The sequence below is a fragment of the Pan paniscus genome, chromosome 10 (genome assembly GCF_029289425.2).
Source record: "Pan paniscus chromosome 10, NHGRI_mPanPan1-v2.0_pri, whole genome shotgun sequence".
Classification (NCBI taxonomy): domain Eukaryota; kingdom Metazoa; phylum Chordata; class Mammalia; order Primates; family Hominidae; genus Pan; species Pan paniscus.
Window position 1 is genome coordinate 65,282,519 of NC_073259.2, and position 24,950 is coordinate 65,307,468.

General features: G+C 41.4%; 1 protein-coding gene across 8 annotated transcripts in view; it reads left to right on the plus strand.

Moving 5' to 3' along the window:
* DENND5B (DENN domain containing 5B) overlaps nt 1–24,950 on the plus strand; it is a 210,924-nt gene that overhangs the window by 102,658 nt on the left and 83,316 nt on the right. For all 8 annotated transcript variants that reach the window (XM_034936073.3, XM_008966315.5, XM_003813735.6 and 5 more), the window contains one exon: nt 10,342–11,008. In XM_034936073.3, coding sequence (XP_034791964.1) covers nt 10,342–11,008 — 667 coding nt within the window. The remainder of the gene's footprint in view (nt 1–10,341; nt 11,009–24,950) is intronic.

The following is a 24,950-nucleotide window of genomic DNA, read 5'->3' on the forward strand; positions in this document are numbered from 1 at the left end:
GTGTACTGGTGCAATCTTGGCTCACTGCAGCCTTGACCTCCCATGCTCTAGTGATCCTCCACCTCAGCCCCCCAAGTAGCTGAGACTACAGGTGTGCACCACCACGCCTGGCTAATTTTTGTACTTTTTGAGGAGATGGGGTTTGGCTATGTTGCTTAGGCTACTCTCGAACTCCTGGACTCAAGCAATCTGCCCACCTCGGCCTCTCAGAGTGCTAGGATTACAGGTGTGATCCACGATGCCTAGCCATATCTCACAGTAAAATTATAGGAATGGGGCTTTCATTGCTGGAGGACCATTGCTGGAAGACCCTTTTGCCCCCGCCACCCCCATCCTCTCCCCCGTTTCCTTAACATTGCAGCTAGAATATTTCACTGGCATCTCAAATGCAACATATCCAAAACTGAATTCATTATTCGTCCCACCAGTCTTTGTCAGTGAATGGTACAACCATCCACCTACTTGCCAAGTCCAACAATGTACACATCACCCTGAAAGTTCTCACTTACCCTCTCCCATATATAATCAGTTATCTGTCTACTTCTCTCTGTTTCCGTATACTCACCTTGGTCCAAACCATCAAGATCTCTTACCTGGACTCCTGCAGTAACCTGTCCATTTCATTCCTCATACTATAGCTTCTGCTTCTGCTGTTCCTTCTCTCTGGAAGGCTCTTCCACCTCTCCTTCACCTAGTGAATTCTTACTATTCCTTCATACTTCACTGTAAACATTTATATAGAGAAGCTGCTCCTGACCATCACCTTCCACCATCTTCCCAGCACTCAGGTCACCTTAGGTTCTCTTAGTACCTTGTACCTTTTTGTAGCACCTACTCAGTTGCAGTTAACCAGTTACTTAGCTAGTAGTCAACTATGTATCTCGTGCTTAATGTAAGCACCATGAGAACAGGAGCAGTGTCTCTTATTCATTGTTATATCCCTAGCTTTGCGCATAGTAGATGTTCAAATTGTTGAATAAATGAAGTGATACTTACTTGCTTACAATACTTCTCTTCCCTGTCCTTGACTAAGTGTGACCTCCACTGCAAAACCATCTCTTAAGCAGGAGTAGTTACTCTGTCTTTTCTTATGATATCTCGAACAGAGTCCGTAGCAACACTGATCACATTTTTTTGGTAACTGCTGGTTTCTGTGTCTGTCTTTCCTACTAGACTGTGAACTCCCTAAAGGAAAGGATTATTTTTATCTTTGTCTTTTGAGTTACCAAGATCTAATGCAAAACATGGGACAAAATAAGTGTTTGTGGAAGGAGGGAGAGAAGAGGGGAGGGAGGGAGGGAGACATTCTGAGAAATGTGTTGTTAGGTGATTTTATTGTGCAAACATCATAGAGTGTATATACACATACACAGACCTAGGTGATATAGCCTACTATACTTCTAAGTTATATGGCATAATGTATTGCTCCAGCCGTTGTCCTATAGGCAGTCCATTGTTGACCAGAGTATGGTTATACAGTATATGATTGTATTTGCATAATGAGGGAGAGGCCATGGAAGTCATAGAACTACAAAATGTGGAAAAAGGAATTTTAAAATTCTAGCCAAACTGCCTGAAACAGTCTAGAGAAATATAAGAACATTTGCTGACTCAAACTGGGAAAGTTACACACTTGTCATTATAAGCCTGCTTTGGCTAAAGTAATCTGGTTACTAGTGGTAATCTGATCATCAGTGACACCTCTAATTTTTAGTTGTTTTATTGTGGGATGGTGAGGGGGTATTGTTAGTAGATAGCAAAGTTAAGGGTTAATTAGAGATGTTTAATACCGTGATAAACAAATCTTGATTTATATTTCAGGTTTTCTGAGATTTCTTGCAGTTCCTGACAGTTTAACAATTCTGATGAAACTCAGGTTTTCTGAGAAAGTATCTTGTAGTTCCTGATATAAAACAATACTGTATATCTTTTAAAAATGGAAAAATAATAGCATTTTGCAGTTCATGTTTCCCGATTAGATATATAGTTCTTACTTTTTTTGATTTGTTGGAAGAGCATTTAGGAAAAATTCTTACATCTGTTGTCTGTAGCATAGAAAGCCATTCTTCACTTTGAGTACAACTTTTGGCAAGCTTTTTCTGTAAATGTTTGAATGTGCGCTCAAGAAAGCTACAAACCCTTAAGGGAATATTTGGCAGCTGTTCAACAGCAGTTGAGCTATGATTTTGTGATTTAGGATGACAGGAACGCCTATCAATTAAATTAAATCTTTATGTTGACTTTGGTGGTCACTATGTTTCTGTATTGCCTACTTGATGGAAAAAGAATTACAAGCTGAAGTCCAGGCACTGTGGCTCACACTGTAATCCCAGCACTTTGGGAGGCTGAGGCGAGTGGATCACTTGAGACCAGAAGTTCAAGACCAGCCTGGCCAACATGGTGAAACCTCGTCTCTACTAAAAGTACAAAAAAAAAAAAAAAAAAATAGCCGGGTATGCACGCCTATAATCGCACACACTTGTAATCCCAGCTACTTGGGAGGCTGAGGCAGGAGAATTGCTTGAACTCAGGAGGTGGAGGTTGCAGTAAGCTGACATCACACCACTGCATACCAGACTGGGTGACAGAGTGAGATTCCGTCTCCAAAAAGACAAAAAAAGAATTACAGACCAGATCAAGAGGTGAACTAAGCCTGGTGCTTTACCCCCAGCTGTTTTTGTTTGTTTTCTTGTTCATTCATTTATTCATTCAACCAATTATTATATGCCATGCACTGTGCTAAACAAGTTTGAGTTTAGCCTGGAGCAAGAATAATTCAAATTATCCCTTCTACAATCTTTATTGACTACAATAAATGTGTCAAATGAAGTTTTTGGGTTTTTAGGGTTTTTTGTTGTTTTTGTTTGTTTGTTTTTTTGAGACAGTCTCACTCCGTCATCTAGGCTGGAGTGTAGTGGTGCAGTCTTGGCTCACTGCAACCTCTGCCTCCCGGATTCATGCGATTCTCATGCCTCAGCCTTCCAGGTAGCTGGGGCTACAGGTGTGTCCCACCACGCCCGGCTAATTTTTTGTATTTTTAGTAGAGGCAGGGTTTCGTCATGTTGCCCAGGCTGGTGGTCTTGAACTCCTGAGCTCAGGCAATCCACCCGCCTCAGCCTCCCGAAGTACTGGGATTATGGGTGTGAGCCACTGCACCCAGCCAAATGAGTTTTTATTCATGCTATCAGCAGAGCAACTCATTAACTTGTCATGATGAAATCAGCCTTAATGTGAACGTAGAATTATTAAAAGATTCTGCCATAGCCTTTCCTTATACAGTTATTCCCTTAGGAATAAGTGGCTTTTACCCCCTACCAAATCCACGTATTCATAGGTTTTTTACCTAAGTCTATATCTCATTCTATCCAAATATACATAGTAATGTAATATGTAAAAGAATTGAGTAAATCTGCCTTAGTCCTTTCCACATCTCATAATCAATGATATGAAATATGAAGACATTTTCACTGGTGCACTAATGCTGAGCTTCACAGTTTTTTCTTTTTACCCATGTTATCAGTCACCACCTGTTATGGCCCCAAATGGTATATTATTCCATTGCAGTTCCCTTGAATGTTTAAAGTTATTGAAATGAAGTACTAGCCCTTGAGTAGCTGGCAATCTAGAGATCAAACAATTATAGAATACTAGTAATGTGTATGTTTATATAATGTACATATGTTTACAGTGGTGCAAGACTTTAATTGCTTCTCCACAATAAATACTTTTTAGAGGAGTAACATTTTATGGCATGCAAAAGATGAAGAGAACACTATTTTTTATGGAAAGGTAAAGGAGGACCTCTCTAAGGTAGTATTTATGCAGAGACTTAAGGGAAGTAAGGAAGTATTTTGATTATCTATCGCTGCATGACAATCCATCCGCCTACCAGTTAATGGCTTAAAATAGGGCTTGGCAATTTTTTTCATGAAGAACCAAATAATAAGTAGTTGAGGTATTGTGGGCATACAGTTTCTGCCACAGTCACCCAGCTCTGCTGTTGTAGTGTGAAGGCATCCATAGACAGTGCATAAATGGATGGTTGTGACTGAGTCCCAGTGAAACTTTATTTACAGATCAGGTGGCAGATTGTATTTGACCTAAGGGTTTTTCTTAGTCCATTCCTCCTGCTAAAATAAAATACTTCAGACTGAGTAACTTACAAGGAATAAGAATTTATTTCTCACAGTTCTAGAGGTTGAAAGTACAAGATCAAGGTGTCTGTAGGTTTAGGGTCTAATGATGGCCTAGTCTCTGCTTCTAAGATGGTACTTTGTTATTGTGTACTCCAGAGAGGACAAATGTTGTATCCTCACATGGCAGAAAGCACTAGGGTGCTGCTCCCTTCAACCTTTTATAAGAAGGACGAATCCTTTCATGAGGGCAGAGCCTGCATGACTTAATCACTTCCCAAAAGTCCCCACCTTTTAATACCGTCACCCTGAAGTGATGTTCCAGCATGTGAATTTTGGAGGCACACATATATTTAAACCCATAGCAGGGCTGTTGTTTGCTGACCCTTGATTTAAAGCAACAAAATCATTACTTAGCCTACATATCTGCAATGTAGGTAGCTTTTGGTTGGCTGCGCCTGTATTCTACTTGGTGTTAGTTTGGAAGGTTTGAAGTCTGAGGACTGAAATCATCTGAAAGCTCACCCACTCACAGGCCTGTCTCCTGGACCAGGCATATAGCTAGGGCTCCTTCTGTCTCTGTGTGGTCTTTCATTTGGTCTCACCAGTCAGGCAGCTTCAGGCTAGCTAAACTTTTTATATGTTGCCTCAGGGCTCCCAGAGTGTGTTACCAGGTTACCAGAGAGAGAGAGAGAGAGAGAGAGAGAGAGAGAGAGAGGGAGAGGAGATGGAAGCTGTATTGCCTTTTTTAGCCTCTGCTCAAAAGTCACTCTGTCACTTGTCACTGCTGTTGCATTTTACTTGACTAGGCCAGGGGTGGGCATACATGGCCCCCAGGCCAAATCTGTCCAGCTGACTGTTTTTATAAATAAAATTGTGTTGGAACAAAGCCATACTTATGTGTTTAAAGGTTGGTACAAAAGTAATTGTGGTTTTGGACAGAATTTTAAATCATAACTAGGCTCAAGCACATCCTTATTAATCAAAATAGGAACCATTACAATCAACACATTTTTGCCAATGAGAAATAAGTTTGTTTATTCCTGTAACGTAAAATATCCGTGCTTTGGGATTTGATGAACTCTTGGAAAGCATTTTCTGCATCCTGCTGGTTGTGGAAGCGTTTTCCCTGCAAAAAGTTGTCGAGATGCTTGAAGAAGTGGTAGTCAGTTGGCAAGAGGTCAGGTGAACATGGTGGATGAGGCATAACTGCATAGCCCAATTCATTAAACTTTTGAAGTATTTGTTGTGTGATGTGCGGTCAGGCATTGTTGTGGAAAAGAACTGGGCCCTTTCTGTTGACCAGTGCCCGCTGCAGGCTTTGCAGTTTTTGATGCATCTCATCGATTTGCTGAGCATACTTCTTGGATGTAATGATTTCGCCAGGATTCAGGAAGCTGTAGTGGATCAAACCAGCAGCAGGCCACCAAACAGTGACCGTGACCTTTTTTTGGTGCAAGTTTGGCTTTGGGAAGTACTTTAGAGCTTCTTCTTGGTTCAGCCACTAGCTGGTCATTGCCGGTTGTCTAATGAAATCCACTTTTTGTTGCACATGACAATTTGAGAAATGGTTCGTTGTTGCTTTGTAGAATAAGAGAAGACGACACTTGAAAATGATGCTTTTATTTTATTTTATTTTATTTTGTTTTGTTTTGTTTTGTTTTGTTTTGTTTGAGATGGAGTCTCACTCTGTTGCCTAGGCTGGAGTTCAGTAGCACAATCTCGGCTCACTGCAACCTCCGCCTCCCAGATTCAAGCAATTCTCCTGCCCCAGCCTCCTGAGTAGCTGGGTCTACAGGTGCATGCCACCACGCCCTGCTAATTTTTTGTATTTTAGTAGAGACAGGATTTCACCATGTTGCCCAGGCTGGTTTCAAACTGAGCTCAGGCATTCCGCCTGCTTCAGCCTTCCAAAGTGCTAGGATAACAGGCATGAGCCACTGCACCTGACTCCAAGATGACGATTTTTTAAAATTTCCACTCAGCTCATGAGGCACCCACTTACCGAGTTTTTCCACCTTTCCAATTTGCTTCACATGTCAAACGGCCATAGAATGGTCGACGTTGAGTTCTTCAGCAACTTTTCATGTTGCTGAAGAGGATCAGCTTCAATGATTGCTCTCAATTGATCATTGTCAACATCTGATGGCCAGCCACTATGCTCCTCATCTCCAAGGCTGCCATCTCCTTTGCAAAACTTCTTGAACCACCACTGCACTGTGCGTTAGTTAGCAGTCCCTGGGTCAAATGCATTGTCGATGTTGTGGTTGTCTCCACTGCTTTACGACCCATTTTGAACTTGAATAAGAAAATTGCTCGAGGTCGGGTCGGGTAGCTTACACCTGTAATCCCAGCACTTTGGGAGGCCAAGGCGGGCAGATCACTTGAGGTCAGGAGTTTGAGACCAGCCTGGCCAACATGGTGAAACCCCATCTCTACTAAAAATACAAAATTAGCTGGGCATGGTGGTGCAGGCCTGTAGTCCCAGCTACTCGGGAGGCTGAGGCTTGAACCTGGGAGGCGGAGGTTGCAGTGAGCCAAGATTGCGCCACTGCACTCCAGCCTGAGTGACAGAGTGAGACTCTATCTCAAAAAAAAAAAAAAGAAAAGAAAACTGCTCTAATTTGCTTTTTGTCTAACATTTTCAGTCTAAAATCTAAAATAAACAGCAAGTAATAAGTCATTAGCAAAAAAACATAAAGCGAGAAATGCCCATTAAAATGATGGTCCAGGCTCAGTGGCTCAAGCCTGTAATCCCAGCACTTTGAGAGGACAAGGCAGGCGGATTACGAGGTCAGGAGTTTGAGACCAGCCTGGCCAACATAGTGAAACCCATCTCTACTAAAAATACAGAAATTAGCCAGGTGCAGTGGCAGGCGCCTGTAATCCCAGCTACTTGGGAGGCTGAGGCAGGAGAGTTGCTTGAACTTGCGAGGCAGAGGTTGCAGGGAGCCGAGATCGTGCCACTGCACTCCAGCCTGGGTGACAGAGCAAGACTCCATCTTGGAAAAAAAAAAAAAAAAAGATGTATACTATAACCACATTTATTTAAAAAGTGTATTCCAATGTCAAATGGCAAATTCCAACAATGCAAAAACCACAGTTACTTTTGCACTCACCTAATACAATGTGGAGTGGAGCAGTTGTGACAAAGACTGTATGGCCTCCAGAGCCTAAAATACTTATCTGTCTCTTTATAGAAAAAGTTTCCCAGATCCTGGTATAGGCACTCTCAGCAGCCCACCCAGGTTCAAGGAGAGTGAGCTCCACTTCTTAATGGGGAAGTGTCAAGGTTTGGAAGAGTGTGTGAAAGTAGAAATATTATTGGAGCTATATCTGCCACAAGGAATGAGTCATGTGGATACCGAGGGGAAGAAAGCTGCTGGGAAAGGGAAGAGCAGATTTTGATGGGAGCACGCGGGGTGTGTTCATAGAACAGTAACGTGCCATTGTTGCTGGAGTAGAGTGGGTGAGTTAGAGAGTATAAGATGAGGGCAGAGAGGTTGTTGGGGGCTGAGTCATGCAGGGCTTCCTTGCAGGCCATTATAAGGACATCAGCTTTTAGTGAGATAAGAGTCCATTGGAGAATTTTGGCAAGAGTGACAAGATCTAACATATTTTTTAAGGATTGCTTTGGCTCTTATAAGGGAAATAGATTATGGGGGACAAGGGCGGAAACAGGCTGTTACATCCAGACAAGAAAAGAGGGTGACTTAGATTAGAGTGGTAAGAGTAAAGATCGAAACAATTACTTTCTGACTCAGGAGGCTGAGGCGGGAGGATTGCTTTTACCCAGGAGTTTGAGGCTGCAGTAAACTGTGATTGTACCACTGCACTTCATCCTGAGTGATAGAGCAAGACCTCACCTCTAAAAAAGAAAAAAAAAAGAAGCAACAGCAATTAGTTTCTGCATGTATTTTTGAAGATAGAATTGATAATATTTGCTGATGGATTGGATAATGGGGTAAGTGAGAAAGAGAGGAAGAAGTTAAAGATGACTCCAAGGTTTTTGTCCTGGGCAAATTAGATGGATGGAATTACAGAAAAGACTGATATAAGGAGAAACTGATTTGGAGGAAGAAATCAGAACTTCAGTTTGGGACATGGTAAGTTTGAATTGCCTATTAGACATCTTGATGGGATTGTCAAGTAGTTACTCAGTTAAGAGTCAGGTTCATGAGATTGTAGATTTGGGAGTTGAAAGAGTATATTTAAAAGGAAGAAGTTGCTCCGGAAATGAACTTGGATAGAAAAGAAACCCAAAATGTGGCACAATCATGACATGAGCTTCAAAGCCAATAGTTTTTAGGGTAAAGGAAAGGACCACGATCTGAAATGGCTGTGAGGAGCAGTTTGGACGCCCACCCGCCTTCATGCTTAATGACAATTGTGTTGCATTAATCCTATCCCACCATCAAGATTTTGTTTTTAAGCAGTGGGAACCCAGAAATCTTAACACTGAAAGAATTCCACTGTACAAAATAAATGAAAGTGGAGTGTGCATAGGGGAAGGAGGGACACTGGCCCTCTCAACTTCTTCCTCTAGCCTCTCACTCCCTTCCAAGGCCCTGAGATATTCCTGCTGCCTCTTTGGAACCCCTTTGAAAACCACTCCCCTTAGTGTTCCAAGATGGATGTGCTAAGAGGCACATCTAATTCTGTCCCTCTCCTAAAAACCCTTCAGAGGTTTCCCATTGTCCTCCCCACAGTTCTAACATGGCCTACCAAGGCCCTTCATGGGCTAGCCCCTGATTATTTCTCTTGCTTTCTCTCACGTCCTCCCACCTTGCATTCTCTGCCCCACCCACACTGACCTGTTTCAGTTCCTCAAACTCTTCTGGGCTTTTGCACATGTCCTCTCTGCCTGGAATCTTCTTTATCCACTAAGACCTATACTCGTCCTGAGGTTTCAGTTGGGCTTCATTTTTTCCTGGTAGCTCCTTCTTTTCTAATGTGTGTCTTCCTACTATTATATGTTTTTCCCATAGCAACCCTTATTTACCCTATCATAGCACTTCCCTTACTTTATAGTTTATGATTTTTAAAACTTACCTGTTATCCTTACTCGACTGGAAATACCATAGGACCATGGGCCATGTCTGTCCTTCCCACCATTGTATCATAGGGCCCCTCTCATAAAAGGCACTTAATAAATGTTTTTTGATGGTTTGAATGAAGAAATAAAGGAATTGTATTTTCTTGGTAATGTGGGGATGTGGGAGACAGTCTAAATTTTGTACCATATCAGTTATTAAATATAGAAAAATAGAAAATAATATACGGTTAAATTATTTCTATGTAAAAAGCATATTGCAATACAAAAACAGAAATATCTAAATATGAATAATGAGTATTAGTTAGGATGGTTGAATTACAAGTTCTGTTTTCCTTAGTATATTTCAACTTTTCTGTAATTTCACTTCTTTTATTTAAAATGTTTTAAAGAATCAATTCTAATTTTCTGTGCATTTTAAGTGTCTTAAATATAGCATCTTTAGCTCCTCTGGGTAATTTTGTTCTCAAGTTTCCTCAATCCTGGGTAGTTCCCAAGAACTAGAGCGTAATCTCTACTAGAAGTAATCTAAAATGCCTTGTTTCTGTGCTTCTGCTTTAGTAGATCAAAAAGCTTTCAATTTCCAAAGTTTCTTTTTCTTGGATAAAATACCATACTATTCAAAATAGCAAAGATGACACTGTTGTTTTTATTATTCTTTGTTTAACTTTTTTCCACTTCCTAAATGAGCCTTTTCCTATTTCCCTGTATTAAATACTTGAGTACTATTTTTGTGAAGTGCTTTTTAATATTTGTGAAATGCTTTTGCCTACTCTGTCTTCAAGTCGTTGATACAGCAGCTATTGTAGGTAAAGGAACTGAGGCTCACAGAAGTTATATGGCTTGCTAAAGGCCACAAGCTTGGTTAGAGGTTTACTCTGGGACTAAATCAGTGATTCTCTTGTTCTTAGTAAAGCCCCTTGCATGTAACATCACACAGTAAAAGTTTTTCCCTTGTATATACTCCTTTTAAGAATAATTTTATATACATGTGTATGAGGATTTATAATATATTTCTAATTTAAGGCTATTGCCAATATTAAATCTGGATAAAACCTGTCTTTTTGAATCCTGTTATGTTAAAAAAACAACATTTATTTCTGGCTTGAAGTTATTTGTGTACTGCATTCTGATTTTTTTTTCTTTCTTTCACAGTTGTGCATGCCTAAAGGGCTATCTTTCAGGACACAAACGGACAATAAAGACCCCCAGTTTCACTCATTTATAATTACCAGGGAAGATGGTTCTCGCACCTATGGTTTTGTTCTCACTTTTTATGAAGAAGTTACAAGTAAGCAAATCTGCACAGCAATGCAGACACTTTACCAGATGCACAACGCTGAGCATTACAGCAGTGTGTATGCTTCATCTTCCTGCAGTATGGACTCATTGGCAAGTAGTCTTGATGAAGGAGATACAACTTCCCTTTTGAAACTCCAGCGATACAACTCCTATGATATTAGCAGAGACACCCTGTATGTTTCAAAAAGTATATGCTTGATCACACCGTTACCATTCATGCAGGCCTGCAAGAAATTCCTTATCCAGCTTTACAAGGCTGTTACCTCACAGCAGCCACCACCCTTGCCACTTGAAAGCTATATCCACAATATTCTTTATGAAGTACCCCTTCCACCTCCAGGGAGGTCACTGAAATTTTATGGTGTTTATGAACCTGTCATCTGCCAGAGGCCTGGGCCCAGTGAACTCCCCCTCTCTGATTACCCCCTTCGGGAGGCATTTGAGCTCCTGGGATTAGAGAACCTGGTGCAGGTGTTTACCTGTGTTCTTTTAGAGATGCAAATCCTTCTCTACTCACAAGGTAGGTTTTCCTTGGATTTTACATTTTCCAAAAACAAGTACTTTTGCTCCCAACTACTGTGTTTCCATGGGGTATATTATTAGAACCGAATAATGATCACAGTCTTTTCTGTTTTGTGTAAAGGGAGCAGGTATGGTGGGACCAGCGGCTGAGATGAGACTGCTGTTTCTCTTTGAGGTGGCAGTCAGTGACTGCAGAGAGAAATAGGAAGGAACACAAGTGTTAACTTGGCTGATTTGGGTATATTTATTTATTAATGGAAATAGCCCTTTTTTCCTGATAATATATAATCGTCATTAAGAAAACATTTTTTCTTCATCATAATGAGAGTGAGAGAACTCTGTTACTACTAGAAACGTGTAGACTTCCCATTCTTTATGGATTAGTAAAGGTTCACGTCAAAACTCAGCGAACATTGAAAAGGGATAAATGAAATTGTTGACTCTGCAGCTTCCTGAGGCAATCAACTTTGGATCTTTGCCTGTGGGAGCATTTCATCTGAGTGAGAGAAAAGGTGAGCAGGCATGAGACAGATGACTTTCCCAGGTCTAACAGTTCTGCCAGAGTTGTGTGTGTGTGTGTGTGTGTGTGTGTGTGTGTGTGTGTGGTTTTTTGTTTATGTTTTTTAATCTCAGAAGGAAGTTATCTTTGTGGTATCTTTCATTCAAAGTTCTTCCAACACATATTAAGAAAATAACAAACTATGGATTTTATTTTACCAGTACATTTGTGAAGACTAATGTTGAGCCTAGACTAGGATACTAGTTGTCATCTGAATATGAATGTGTAGAGAAAATAGAGATGCTATGTCTTAATGGATAGTGAATTGAAGGAAATTATAAAATAGTACCTGTACACTGATAGATTCTTCAAAAAAGGTTACACAAATATTTGGATTCACTTTTTTTTTTTAGACAAGTTCTCACTCTGTCACCCAGGCTGGAGTGCAGTAGTGCAATCATGGGTCACTGCAACCTCGACATCCCGTGCTCAAGCTGTCTTCCCACCTCACCCTCCTGAGTAGCTGGTACTATAGGAATGTGCCACCGCATCAGCTAATTTTTTATTTTTTGTAGAGACGGACTGTCACTGTCTTGCCCTGGACTCTCAAAATCCTAGGCTCAAATGATCCTCCCGCCGTGGCCTCCCAAAGTGCTGGAATTACAGGCATGAAGCATTGCACCTGACTGGGGTTAGCATTTTGCTAACTTGTATTTAAGCTGGCAGAATTGTAGTGCAATCCCGACTGGTGCCGTCAAGCTTATTTTACCACTTTCCTTTTTTTATTTTTCTATTTTAAATTATAAGTGGGGCTGAGCCAAGTAGACTATATTTGTACTTCCCCATCTTGTGTGTATGTTGACACTATTTGTGTGTTGACAGCCGTTCACAAGGTTGTATTTTCTTCAGTTTATCCAACATAATGTTCTTTGATAATGTGTTTCATGTCTCAATTTTTGTTGTCAGGAAGTTATTCTCTAATGACCAATCTAAATTCTTTCCTTTCTTCTTTCACCCACTTTCTTTTTATATGTATATATTTAAAATATATTTTAGTGAAACACTTTCTCATCATCTTTAGATAAAAAAAAAAATCCATTTTTTAATCTGAAGCTCCTTGGGCATTAGGAGTTAATTGCTTTCTGCTCCACAGATTTCAGATGCCACTGCACTAATTCCCCAGTGCTCTTGAGGCAGAGCTTAGACATGTCCTCCTCAGTTGGAAATCCTTGTGGCAACTTCAGGGGCTTGATTCTTACTGACTGTTAAACCACTTTCAGTTTTGCATTCACTGAAGCAATATGCTTGTGAACTTGATGGGTATGTGTGTTTTCTAATCTGAGCATCTTTATTATGTCTTTTTCCCAATATGGACACCTTTTTGTACTTTTTTATTCTGGTAACAATATGCAGTTTCTGAGGATTCTGTGGATCTCCGTCATATTTTTCATGATCTGCAAGTGAAGGCTGAAACGCTTTATATGAAATTCTTGACCTGGTAAATTTGTGATGAATCCAATCTATGTAAACGAGAGACTTCACACCTTTTGTCCCAGTCTGTAGTTCATTTTGCCTCTTGAGCTACTGACAGCAAAGTCCCTGCCATAAGTGTAGTGACTGTTCTCTTTAGAGAGAGCGCCTGCTAAATATTCAGCATGAACCTTCCCACCAGCAGAAGCTGAGGACTCACTCCTTCCATTATTACTTACAGATCACCTTTTTGTATCTGAAAAATTTTACCTTAAGTAATTCTCTCTTCCTTTCTTCCTTTTATTTCCCTGAATGGAGTAGGGGTTAGAGAATGGCTAGAAGGGGCAGAGGCTTGGAGCTTAATACCTTATGGTGTTTTAGCCCATTAGAAAAAAATAACTTTTTTTTTTTTTAAGACAGAGTCTCGCCCTGTTGCCCAGGCTGGAGTGCAGTGGCATGATCTTGGCTCACTGCAACCACTGCCTCCCGGGTTCAAACGATTCTCCTGCCTCAGCCCCCCGAGTAGCTGGGACTATGGGTGCGCACCACCACACCCAGCTGATTTTTGTATTTTTATTAGAGACAGGGTTTTCACCATGTTGGTCAGGCTGGTCTTGAACTCCTGACCTCATGATCCACTCGCCTCAGCCTCCCAAAGTGCTGGGATTACCAGCGTGAGCCACTGTGCCTGGCCGAAAAAAAGAACTTTATATTCTAGACTTAGAAGAAATCTTAAAGGCCATTTTCTTGAATCTTGAAGTTCAATTTATTTATGTTCTGCCTGGAGAAGCAATTTGGGTTAGAAAGAATATTGGGGGTGGGTGGGTTCTTTTGTTTTGCCTTTAATTTTTAGAGATGGGGTCTCACTGTGTTGCCCAGAATGGAGTACAGTGTATTCACAGGCACAGTCATAGCACACTGCAGCCTCAAACTCCTCAGCTCACACCATCCTCCCACCTCAGCGTCCCGAGTAGTTGAGACTGCAGGCACATACCACCATGCCTGGTTTAGAGTATTGGTTTTTGAAGTCATAACAATCCTGGGTTCAAATATCTACTCTGTCATTTATTAACTATACCCGTGGGCGAGTTAGGTAATCCTCCTGTGTGACAGTTGCCACATCTCTATAGGGATAATAGTTTGGGTTTTTTTTTTTTTCTCCTTTCTCACTGATCTATTATGACAATTAAATAAGAAAACGTGTATAAAATACTTAGGGTATAATTGACACTGACTAAATGATAGCTGATGCTATTATAATAATTACTAGTTTTATTAGTCCCATATAATCTTCTATAAATTACACTTATCTCTAAGTTGTGAAGGTTCAACATATTACTACATTTAACATAAAACCTTTTTAAATGATACAGTCAAGAGTTTATTCCAGAGTTGAGAACCTAATAAATGTTCTTTTATATTGTATACCATGCATTTTTTAGAAGGCAAAAAAAACCCCAAAAGCTTCCATTATCACACTTCCTCTTTTATTTTTTATTTATTTATTTTTTTATTGAGACGGAGTCTCGCTCTGTCACCCAGGCTGGAGTGCAGTGGCGCAATCTCAGCATATTGCAACCTCCACCTCCTGGGTTCAAGCGATTCTTGTGCCTCAGCCTCCCAAGTACCTGGGACTACAGGCGCGCACCACCATGCCTGGCTAATTTCTTTGTATTTTTAGTAGAGATGAGGTTTTGCCATGCTGGCTAGGCTGGTCTCGAACTCCTGACCCTAGGTGATCTGCCTGCCTTGGCCTCCCAAAGTGCTGGGATTACAGGCGTAAGCCACCGCGCCCAGCCCACACCTCCTCTTTTAAGTAGCAGGTTATGTCTCACCGTTTGTGGTCTGTCCTGAGCTCTCCTATTTCTGCTCTTTTTTTGTTTGTTTGTTTTGAGACAGGGTGTCACTCTGGTGCCCAGGCTGGAATGCAGTGACATGATCGTAGCTCACTGCAACCTCAAACTCCAGGGCTCAAGCAACCTTCCCCGCTCAGCCTCCTGAGTAGCTGGGACTACAGGCATGCATTACCATACCTGACTAATGTTTTTTATTTTTAGTGGAGATGAAGTCTCACTACACTGCCCAGGCTGGTTTGAAACTCCTGGGCTCAAGCGATCGTCCTGCCTCAGCTTCCCAAAGTGTAGGGTTTACAGGTGTGAGCCACTGCTTAGCTTGTCCTGTTTGGTTTATGGAGTCTGTTCAGGAGTTTTAGCTCATTAATATCTACCAATTTATTTCAGTTTCAAATGAAGAAGAATAAGCATTTATGGATATGGTTTTATACTCTGAGTATTTTTTTGTAATCTGTATGCCGAGAACAACAGAGTGAATCCTGAGATTATAGAGCTAGATTTTTAAAAAATTTAAAGTGTCATACCCCAAAAAATTGCCATACAGTAAATTTATAACCATTCACTAAAATCACTCTATGTTAGGAATTGTGCTACAAAAAGGCATTGTATATTTTGGATCTTTTCCCTACATTTAATCCTCTCAACAGCAGTGAGTTAGTGCTGTTGTGCATTTTTTGTTGAGGAGGAGATTGAGGCTTGGGGAAACTAAGTAATCTGCCCAAGATGATACAGCTAGTAAGTAATGTAGTACTACTAAGAATTGGGTTTCATCAGTCTTTTTTCAGATGCTTAACCACTGTGTTAACTGTATTGGGCACTGCCCTTAACCTCTCCTTATCTGTCTCAACATTTATTTTTAAATGATTAACTCATTCTGTGGGTCTATTGTAAAAGTGTCATGCGAAGTAATTGTAGAGTATAAAATGAAAGCTCTGTGTAAATCTAGATTTTAATATTGACAATGTCTCTTCTATTAGAGAAAAATATTTCAGTTAAATGAATGAAATAGGTGTCCTTATGTTGATTTGTACTTGGGTGCCCTCCTTTACTCTTCTTAACTGTGTTAAGGGGGTTTTAATAACATGTGATACTTCATTTCTTACTCACTGATAAAGCTATGCCATAAATTTAAAAACATTGCATGTGCTGAAGAGTTACCATGAAAACCCAAAGTGAATCAAAGTAGATGGATTTCAGTGATGAAAATGTCCTTCTAGACTGATTTGAAATTCTGATCCACAGCCCATTTAAACCAATTCAATCTGTTATTTAGGAAGTGCATATATCACTGTCACTTTGCAGTGGTAACTAGCTAGAAATTCTAAGTAGAGAAAATGTACCCAGGATGTGAAGGCTGTTTTCTAGGACCCCAGATCAGAAATGGGCACTTTGTTCTGCAACTGGGAAATACCTGGAGCAGCACAGTATGAAAATCAGAGTATGATTCTTTTTTCAAAGAACTAGTGGAAGAATAAAAGGGGAATTTAAACACCATTGTCTAACTTTTGATACCAATAATTGAAGTCTAAGAAACATTTTTGGGCCTTGCTTACCTCCTTTGGTTCTTCATAGTGGAAATAAACCACTACCCACACCACACTGCATGCCTGTGTGCCTTTGCAGTGCTTGTCTGCCATCCCTCTGTTCGTTTCATTCCTTTATGAGTTGTATGTGAATTAACCTTGTCAGAAGGTGGAGGCTACTTAAAGTTTTCTTGAAAAAGTTGGGAGCTTTCTCATCACAAATTGCTAGGCATGCTCAAGTGGACATCATAGTTCTCCTTGGAACTGCCATCCATAAACCAAACAGTACTTTGCTGGTCAACTGAGAGGTGTTTATAGGGCATTGTCCAAGTGACAATTAAATGCAGAAGGTTCTCCTACAGTTCCAAAGTCAGTCCAAGGGAAAAAGAGGCTCCCTATATGTGAGAATCTCTTCCTTGCATTCCTCTGGTAACAAGATCCAGTATAAACCATTTCTTTTTCAATAGGGAACTCTTTTGGGCACTGTCCTCTCCCATTAAAGTGTTTTTCCAGAATCGCCTTAGATACCATGGATATTTCAAGTTTCAGCATTGTTTTATGTCCTTCAGTCATAGGGGCACTTTAAATCAATATCCAATAGCAAACTTAGTAGTTGCCTCTGAAATGGAAAGTCTGTAGTCCAGCACCCTGATAGTTGTCACTGGGAGGCACTCGCAGGCTTTCGACATAAGCCCTAGCCCACACTCCACATACAGAGAATTTGTCTGTACCAGTGCTCCAGCTTCTCGGTTCTACACTGCGTGAGCTCAGGCAATCTAATTCATTCCCATTTAGCATGTCCAATTAATAATGCTTGAAGGGTAGATTGACACTGTGCCCTCTGTTTTATGTACTAGGTAGGAGAAATGGGGTGAAACAGTCAAACATAAGATCCACTCCCATAAAACATTTAGATAAAGTGTGTTTAAACATTCCAATTTCATTCAAACTTCCTCCTTAATCCTATCAACCTTAACACTTTAATATATTATCATTCTAATTGTAGCCTGCGTTAAGGCTGTAAGCCACTGTGTTGAGGCAGTGGCTCGTGCCTGTAATCCCAACACTTTGGGAGGTTGAGGCAGGAGGATCACTTGAGCCCAGGAGTTTGAGACCAGCCTGGGCAACATAGGAAAACCCCATCTCTACTAAAATACAAAAATTAGCTAGGCATGGTGGTGTGCACCTGTAGTCTCATCTACTACAGGGGCTGAGGTGGGAGATCGCTTGAGCCTGGGAGGTGGAGGTTGCAGTAACCTGAGATTGTGCCACTGCACTCCAACCTGTGTGACACAGTGAGACCCTATCTTTTTTTTTTTAAAGACTTCACTAGAAGATTTTGGTACAACAGCGTATAAGGCTCTCAAATGAGTCCCAGAAACTTCTCCATCCCTTGATTATTTGACCCACTCCTGTGCATTAGGTTTTGGGTGTTCAGCAAGGTATCTTGGCCCTTTTGTCAGTCTTTATTTTGATTAATTTACCTTACTATATATCCCCAAGCAATTCCAAATCATGTTTCTAATTGTAATCTTTGCCTTCTTATATTTTAAATTTCTCTGTGCTGGGGCAAATAGAGCAGATTTGTTTGAGCCCTTTAATTTTGGGAAACCATCTGAGGGTCCTTATAGTCCATGCAACCTTTGGTAGTGCTATATTAAGACTTTCATTTCAGGCTGGGTGCCGTGGCTCATGTCTGTAATCCCAATGCTTTGGAAGGCCGAGGTGGGCAGATCACCTGAGTTCAGGAGTTTGAGACCAGCCTGGCCAACATAGGGAAACCCTGTCTCTACTGAAAATACAAAAATTAGTCAGGCATGGTGGTGTGCACCTGTAATCCCAGCTACTTGGGAGGCTGAGGCAGGAGAATCGCTTGAACCCAAGAGGTGGAAGTTGCAGTGAGCCGAGGTCGTGCCACTGTACTGCAGCCTGGGAGACAGGGCAAGACTCCATCTCAAAAAAGACTTTTGTTTCAGTCCCATCAAGGTCTGTTTTATTCACCTCATTTCTTAATAGACACTTAAAAATTTCCACCCTGCTGGGTTGAGTCCTTTGACTCATTATTAATGTTTTTATTAGCATCTGTAAGATGAGACTAAGCTGAGATAGCAAATTCAATAAGGCTTCTCATAATGTTAGATTTTGAAGCAGTAAAGTTACATGGAGAGTGCCCACATAAAAGGAGCCTCCCTAACCGCAGCATTTGCCCTGGGTAACGGATGTATTCAGCGGGTGAATATCCCGATTATCATAAAGCCAGTCCTGCGTGGCTTTTGTGCAAAGCATATCAGCTTCTTCATCTGGGGTGTTCCACTTGGAATTTATAGGGGGAATTGGGCAGTCTCCCTTCTCAAGGTAAACAGACTTCGAGTAGCTTTTATCCAGTCCTTGAGACTGGCTGTTCCTCAAGAATTGGATAAAACAGTTCAATTCATTTCTGACTGAATCATCACCTTTGTGTCTGGATCACATATAGCCATCTGTGATTGTTCCATAGTGAGCTGTGGGCCCTGTGTCAACCCAAGCATGTTCTTCCACGCTGCAGCATTTAAAAATAAAGATACTGCCTCGAAATTAGTTCCTGTAGCAGAGATTCATCAGGAAGTGGATGATACTTATCTATAAAATGAGACTTCATACTATCCCCTGGTTTCTGTTGAGGGCAGGAGTTCAAGACCAGCCTGGCCAACATGGTGAAACTCCATCTCTACCTCCCTTGTGGCAGATTGCATGAGGTCAGGAGTGTGAGACCAGCCTGGCCAACATCACGAAACCCTGTCTCTACAAAAAAAAAAAAAAAAAAAAAATACAGGCATGGTGGTGTGCGATTGTAATCTCAGCTACTTGGGAGGCTGAGGCCCGAGAATTGCAGGTTGCAGTGAGCTGAGATCATGCCACTGCATTCCAGCCTAGGTGACAGAGCGAGACTCCTTCTCAAACACAACAAAATTATGTGGAAACAACAAAGAGTGTCTCTTAAGATCTCTGGTCACCAGAAAGGTAGTCCACATGGGGGAACCACAAAACCAAGAAACTACAGAATACCTGAGGGTGTTGGTGAAGAAATGCCCAGGCGGTTTCCACATAATTTTTCCCGTTGGGAGTGGCTTTGAGGCTAGTTGTCAAGCCCTGACCAGCAGAAATCTGAGCTTGGTCCAGCATCGAGGTTGACCTAGCACTCTTTTAAATTTCATTTTAGCTTTTACATAGAACAATAACCAAGGGATTTTATATTTAACTTTTTTCTGTTGGTTTGCATTTCCTTATATATCCAGTGAACCCCACTCCTTGGGAGGTGGATTCATCTCTAAATTCCATTAGTTACTTTTACCTTTAGTAAATGGTCTCAGCACAGCTACTGCTCCATCCCATGAGTGGCCACCCAGGAATTAAAGGTTCCTAATTCCCCACCCTCTCATTGTCCCTCTTCCCAAACCACAGGTTTCCATGAGCCTGGGCTGTTATAACAAATCTCAGTTTTTCTGACACCAAGTGAGAGAGTCTTTCCTCCCCAACACCTGTCAATTTGTGATACCAACTGGATGCCCAACAGTTCAATTCATTTCTAACTGAATGTCAGACTCCACAGGTTTAAGAGTTCATTCTCACAAGACTGTTCTCACTTCTGATGCCAGCCACAAATGAGGTATCAGGCGTCTTGGTTTATTTGTGTTACTATAAAATACCTGAGGCTGGTTAATTTATAAAGAAAAGAAGTTTGGCCTGGTAGAGTGGCTTACACCTGTAATCCCAGCACTCTGGGAAGCTGAGACAGGCAGATCTCTTGAGCCCAAGGGTTCAAGACCAGCCTGGGTAACATGGTGAAACCCCGTCTCTACAAAAAAATTAAAAATAAGGCCGGGCACAGTGTATCACGCCTGTAATCCCAGCACTTTGGGAGGCCGAGGTGGGTGGATCACCTGAGGTTGTGAGTTCGAGACCAGCCTGACCAACATGGAGAAACCCCATCTCTACTAAAAATACAGAGTTACCCAGGCGTGGTGGTGCATGCCTGTAATCCCAGCTACTTGGGAGGCTGAGGCAGGAGAATCGCTTGAACCCTGGAGGCAGAGACTGCAGTGAGCCGAGATCACACCATTGCACTCCAGCCTGGGTAACAAGCGAAACTCCATCTCAAAAAAAAAAAAAAAAAATAGCCAGGCATGGTAGTGTATGCCTGTAGTCCCAGCTACTTGGGAGGCTGAGGTGGAGGATCACCTGAGCCCAGGAGTTAGAGGCTGCAGTGAGCCATTATTATGTCACTGCACTACAGCCTCGTGACAGAGCGAGACCCTGTCTCAAAGAAAAATAAAAGAGGTTTATTTGGCTCACAGTTCTGTGCATGTGCTAGCACCTGTTTCTGATGAGGGCCTTGGGAAGCATCTACTCATGGCAGGAGGTGAAGGGGAGCCAGAATCACATGGCAAGAGGAAGGAAGCAAGAGAGAGGAGGGAGATGCCAGACTCTTTTCAATAGCCAATTTTCATGGAAAGTAAGAGTGAAAACTACTCACTCACAACCATGAGAATAGCACAAAGCCATTCATGAGAGATCCACCCCCAGGACCCAAACACCTCACCTCCAACATTGGGGCCAACAAACCATGTCCAAACTGTAGCACCAGGCCACATACATTTTTTCTTGGATGACTACAAAATCAGGGGTTCCCCAACACCATCCCCCAACCCCTCAAGTTCTATAAATTCCCAGAATGATTCACAGAACTCAAGAAAGCACTTTACTTACTGCTAACTGGTTTATTATAAAGGATACAACTCAGGAACAGCCAAATGGAAGAGAGGTGTAAAAGGTGTAGGGGTGGGTGCAGAACTGCTATGCTTTCCTTGGAGTTACCCAGCACCTTAATGTATTTGCCAGTCCAGAAGCTCCTCTATATTTCTTCTTCTTCTTCTTCTTTTTTTTTTTTTTTTTTTTTTCAGATGGAGTCTGTCTCTGTCACCCAGGCTGGAGTGCAGTGGCGTGATCTCGGCTCACTGCAACCTTTGCCTCCAGGTTCAGGTGATTCTCCTGCCTCAGCCTCCCGAGTAGCTGGGATTACAGGCACATGCCACCACAGCTAGCTAATTTTTGTATTTTTAGTAGAGACAAGTTTCACCACGTTGGCCAGGCTGGTCTTGAACTCCTGACCTCCAGTGATCCACCTGCCTCGGCCTCCCAAAGTGCTGGGATTACAGACCTGAGGCAGTGCACCTGGCCGCCTCTGTTTTTTTCTTGAATAAATCTTTGTTCCTTGCTATTTTCTCTAAGAAAATTTTTATTAAGCTTTCAATATATTAGCAAAAAGTCTTAATATTTCCTTGTTTTCTTGACCCCTGTTATATCTGTAGTTTTGTCCTCCTTTTCATTCCTAATACTGTTTGTGCATTCTCTTTTTCCCCCAATTATTTTTACCTGAAGTTTGTCAATTATATTACTTCTTTTTGTTTGTTTGGTTTTTTGAGACAGGGCCTCACCCTGTCGCTCATCCTGGAGTGCAGTAGCACGATCTAGGCTCACTGCAGTCTTGACCTCCCTGGGCTCAGGCAATCCTCCTGCCTTAGCCTCCCACGTAGCTGGAGCTACAGGTGTGTGCCACCATGCCTGGCTAATTTTTTTTTATTTTTTGAAATGACAGGGTCTCACTGTGTTGCCTAGACTAGTCCCAAACTCCTGGGTCCAAGCGATCCTCCTGCATTGGCCTCCCAAAGTGCTGGGATCACAGGTATGAGCCATTGTGCCCAGCCCTATTACTCTTTAAAGAACCAGATTTTACTTTCATTGGTATCTTCTGTTGTACCTTTGTTTTCTGTTTTATTCATTTGTGGTTTTGTTTTTATTATTCACTTCTTTCTACTACTTTTTTTGGGCTTATTAAACCTTTATTTCTCCCCACCTGCCCACCAAAACCAGTATCTTAAGCACTTGAGTCTTGTGTTAGCTATATCCCACAAGTCTTAGTATCTGATACTTTCATTATCATTGAATTCTAAAAAAAAAAAAAAAAAATTTGAGACAGGGTCTTGCTCTGTTGCCCAGACTGGAATGCAGTGGTGTGATCACAGCTTATGGCAGCCTCAACTTCTCAGGGTCAGGCCATCTTCCCACCTCAACCTCCCTTGTAGCTGGGACTACAGGTGCATACCACCACACCTGGCCAATTTTTAAATTTTTTTTAGAGGTGAGGTCTCCGTATGTTGCCCAGGCTGGTCTTGAACTCCTGGGCTCAAGCAGTTCTTTCACCTCAGCCTCTCAAAGTGCTGGGATTAGAGGTGTGAGCCATCATACCTGGCTAGTTCTAAGAATTTTTAAAATTTCATTTATTTTGGCCATTTGTCTTGCTTTTCTCTCTCTCTCTGTTTTTGATGTTTTGAATTGATTTAAATTTTTTCTCATTGCAGTTTTTTCTGTTTAGATGTTATATGCTCTTTTTCTTGGTAAATTTTGAGATTTCAACATGAACAGTTACTCTTATGTTATAGAATCTTCACAGATAACTATAAAATGCTTTAACTCCATGCCCATTGTGGCTTACTTGTTATGATTGTTCAGTTTTAATCCCTCAAATTAGACATTTTTATTCTATACACTTGGTTTTGTTTAAATTTACTCATAGTGACCTTATTTTGTTTTTGTTTGAAATAAGGTCTCACTCTCTTGCCTAGGCTGGAGTGCAGTGATGTGACTGAACTCCTGGGCTCAAGCAATCCTACTGCCTCAGCCTCCTGATAGCTGGGACTACAGGCACACGCCACCATGCTGGGCTAATTTTTTTCTTTCTTTTTTTTTTTCTTTTTGTAGAGATGGGGGTCTCACTATCTTGTCCAGGCTGGTCGTGAAGTCCTGGGCTCAAGCAGTCCTCTGCCTCAGCCTCCCAAAGTGCTGGGATTATAGGTGTGAGCCACTGCACCCAGCCTCAGTTATTATTTTTTGAAAATTCACATTTTATTTCATATCTTAGAGATTTCTTTTGAGATCAGTCTTCTTCCTAACATGTGTTCTTAGAAGTTCCTTTCCTGAGATAGCTTTCTCTATTAGATCTTACTTTGTCCTTGTTTTTGAAAAATAGTTCATTGGATGTTAAATTCTATGTTAAAAGTTGTTGTTTTTTTCTTAGTACTCTGAGGATAATATTCTATCATCTTAAATAGTTCATTGGATGTTAAATTATATGTTAAAAGTTTTTTTCTCTTAGAACTCTGAGGATAATATTCTATCATCTTCTGGTTTCCTGTATTGCTGTTGAGAAGTCAGCCATCACCTCTAATGTCATTCTAATGAATGACTCTCATTATTATTCATTAGCCAGAAATCTGTCTTTTCAACTCTGGTTATATTTAAGATTTTCTGTCTTTGGTGTCTGATATTTTGACTGATTTGTCTGAATGAGGCTTTCTTTATTTGTTCTGCTTGTGGTTCATTATGTTTCCTGAAATTTAAGAATTAATGTCGTTTACCCATTTTGGAAAATTCTCAACTATATTTGTAAATATTGCATTCATGTATCTTTTTTTAATCCTCCTGAAATTCTAGTGAAACTTTTTTTTTTGGTTGGTTTTTTGTTTTTGAGACAGAGTCTCACTCTATTGCCCAGGATGGAGTACAGTGGTGCAAACTCTGCTCACTGTAACCTCCGCCTCCTGGGTTCAAGCAATTCTCCTGTCTCAGCCTCGTGAGTAGCTGGGACTACAGGCGCATGCCACCATGCCCAGCTAATTTTTGTATTTTTAGTAGAGACGGGGTTTCACCATGTTGGTCAGGCTGGTCTCGAACTCCTAACATCAAGTGATCCACCCGCCATGGCCTCCCAAAGTGCTGGGATTACAGGCATGAGCCACTGTGTCCAGCCTTAAACATGTTAATCTATCTTGCTCAATCTTCCATTATCTCTCAACCCTTTTTTTTTGGAGATGGAGTCTCACTCTGTTGCCAGGCTGGAGTGCAGTGTTGCGATCTTGTCTCACTGCAAACTCTGCCTCCCGGGTTCAAGTGGTTCTCCTACCTCAGCCTCCCGAGTAGCTGGGACCACAGGTGTGCACCACCATGACCATCTAATTTTTGTGTTTTTAGTAGAGACGGGGTTTCACCATGTTGGCCAGGATGGTCTCGATCTCTTGACCTTGTGATCCACCCGCCTTGGCCTCCCAAAGTGCTTACAGGCGTGAGCCACCACACCCAGCCTCATTCCCATTTTCTGTGTGTCTCTGTGCTGCATTCTGGGTAATTTCTCCACATCTGTCTCCTGCTTTATGAATTCTCTCTTTACCTGTGTTTAATCTACAATTAGCCCTTTCTTTGACATTTTTTGGTCACAGTGAAGCTTGTTACAGACAAACATGTTTAGGTTGGGTGGCTTAGGTGGTGTGGTGGCTCCACATTGATGTCATACTGAGGACAGGGGTCAAGTACTCCATGATTAGTCTTTGCTCTTACTTCAGGAGCTGCCAGAGGCTGTGCCTTTCGTTTTCTAGTGCCGTAGGTCATTGTTGGCAATACCGGAGATGAATTTCTGTGAAACTAGGGAGATAAGCCAAATTATGCATGTGTCTGAGACCTCAAAGCCAACATAATTCAGATAATGCTCAGTCACATTGGGCC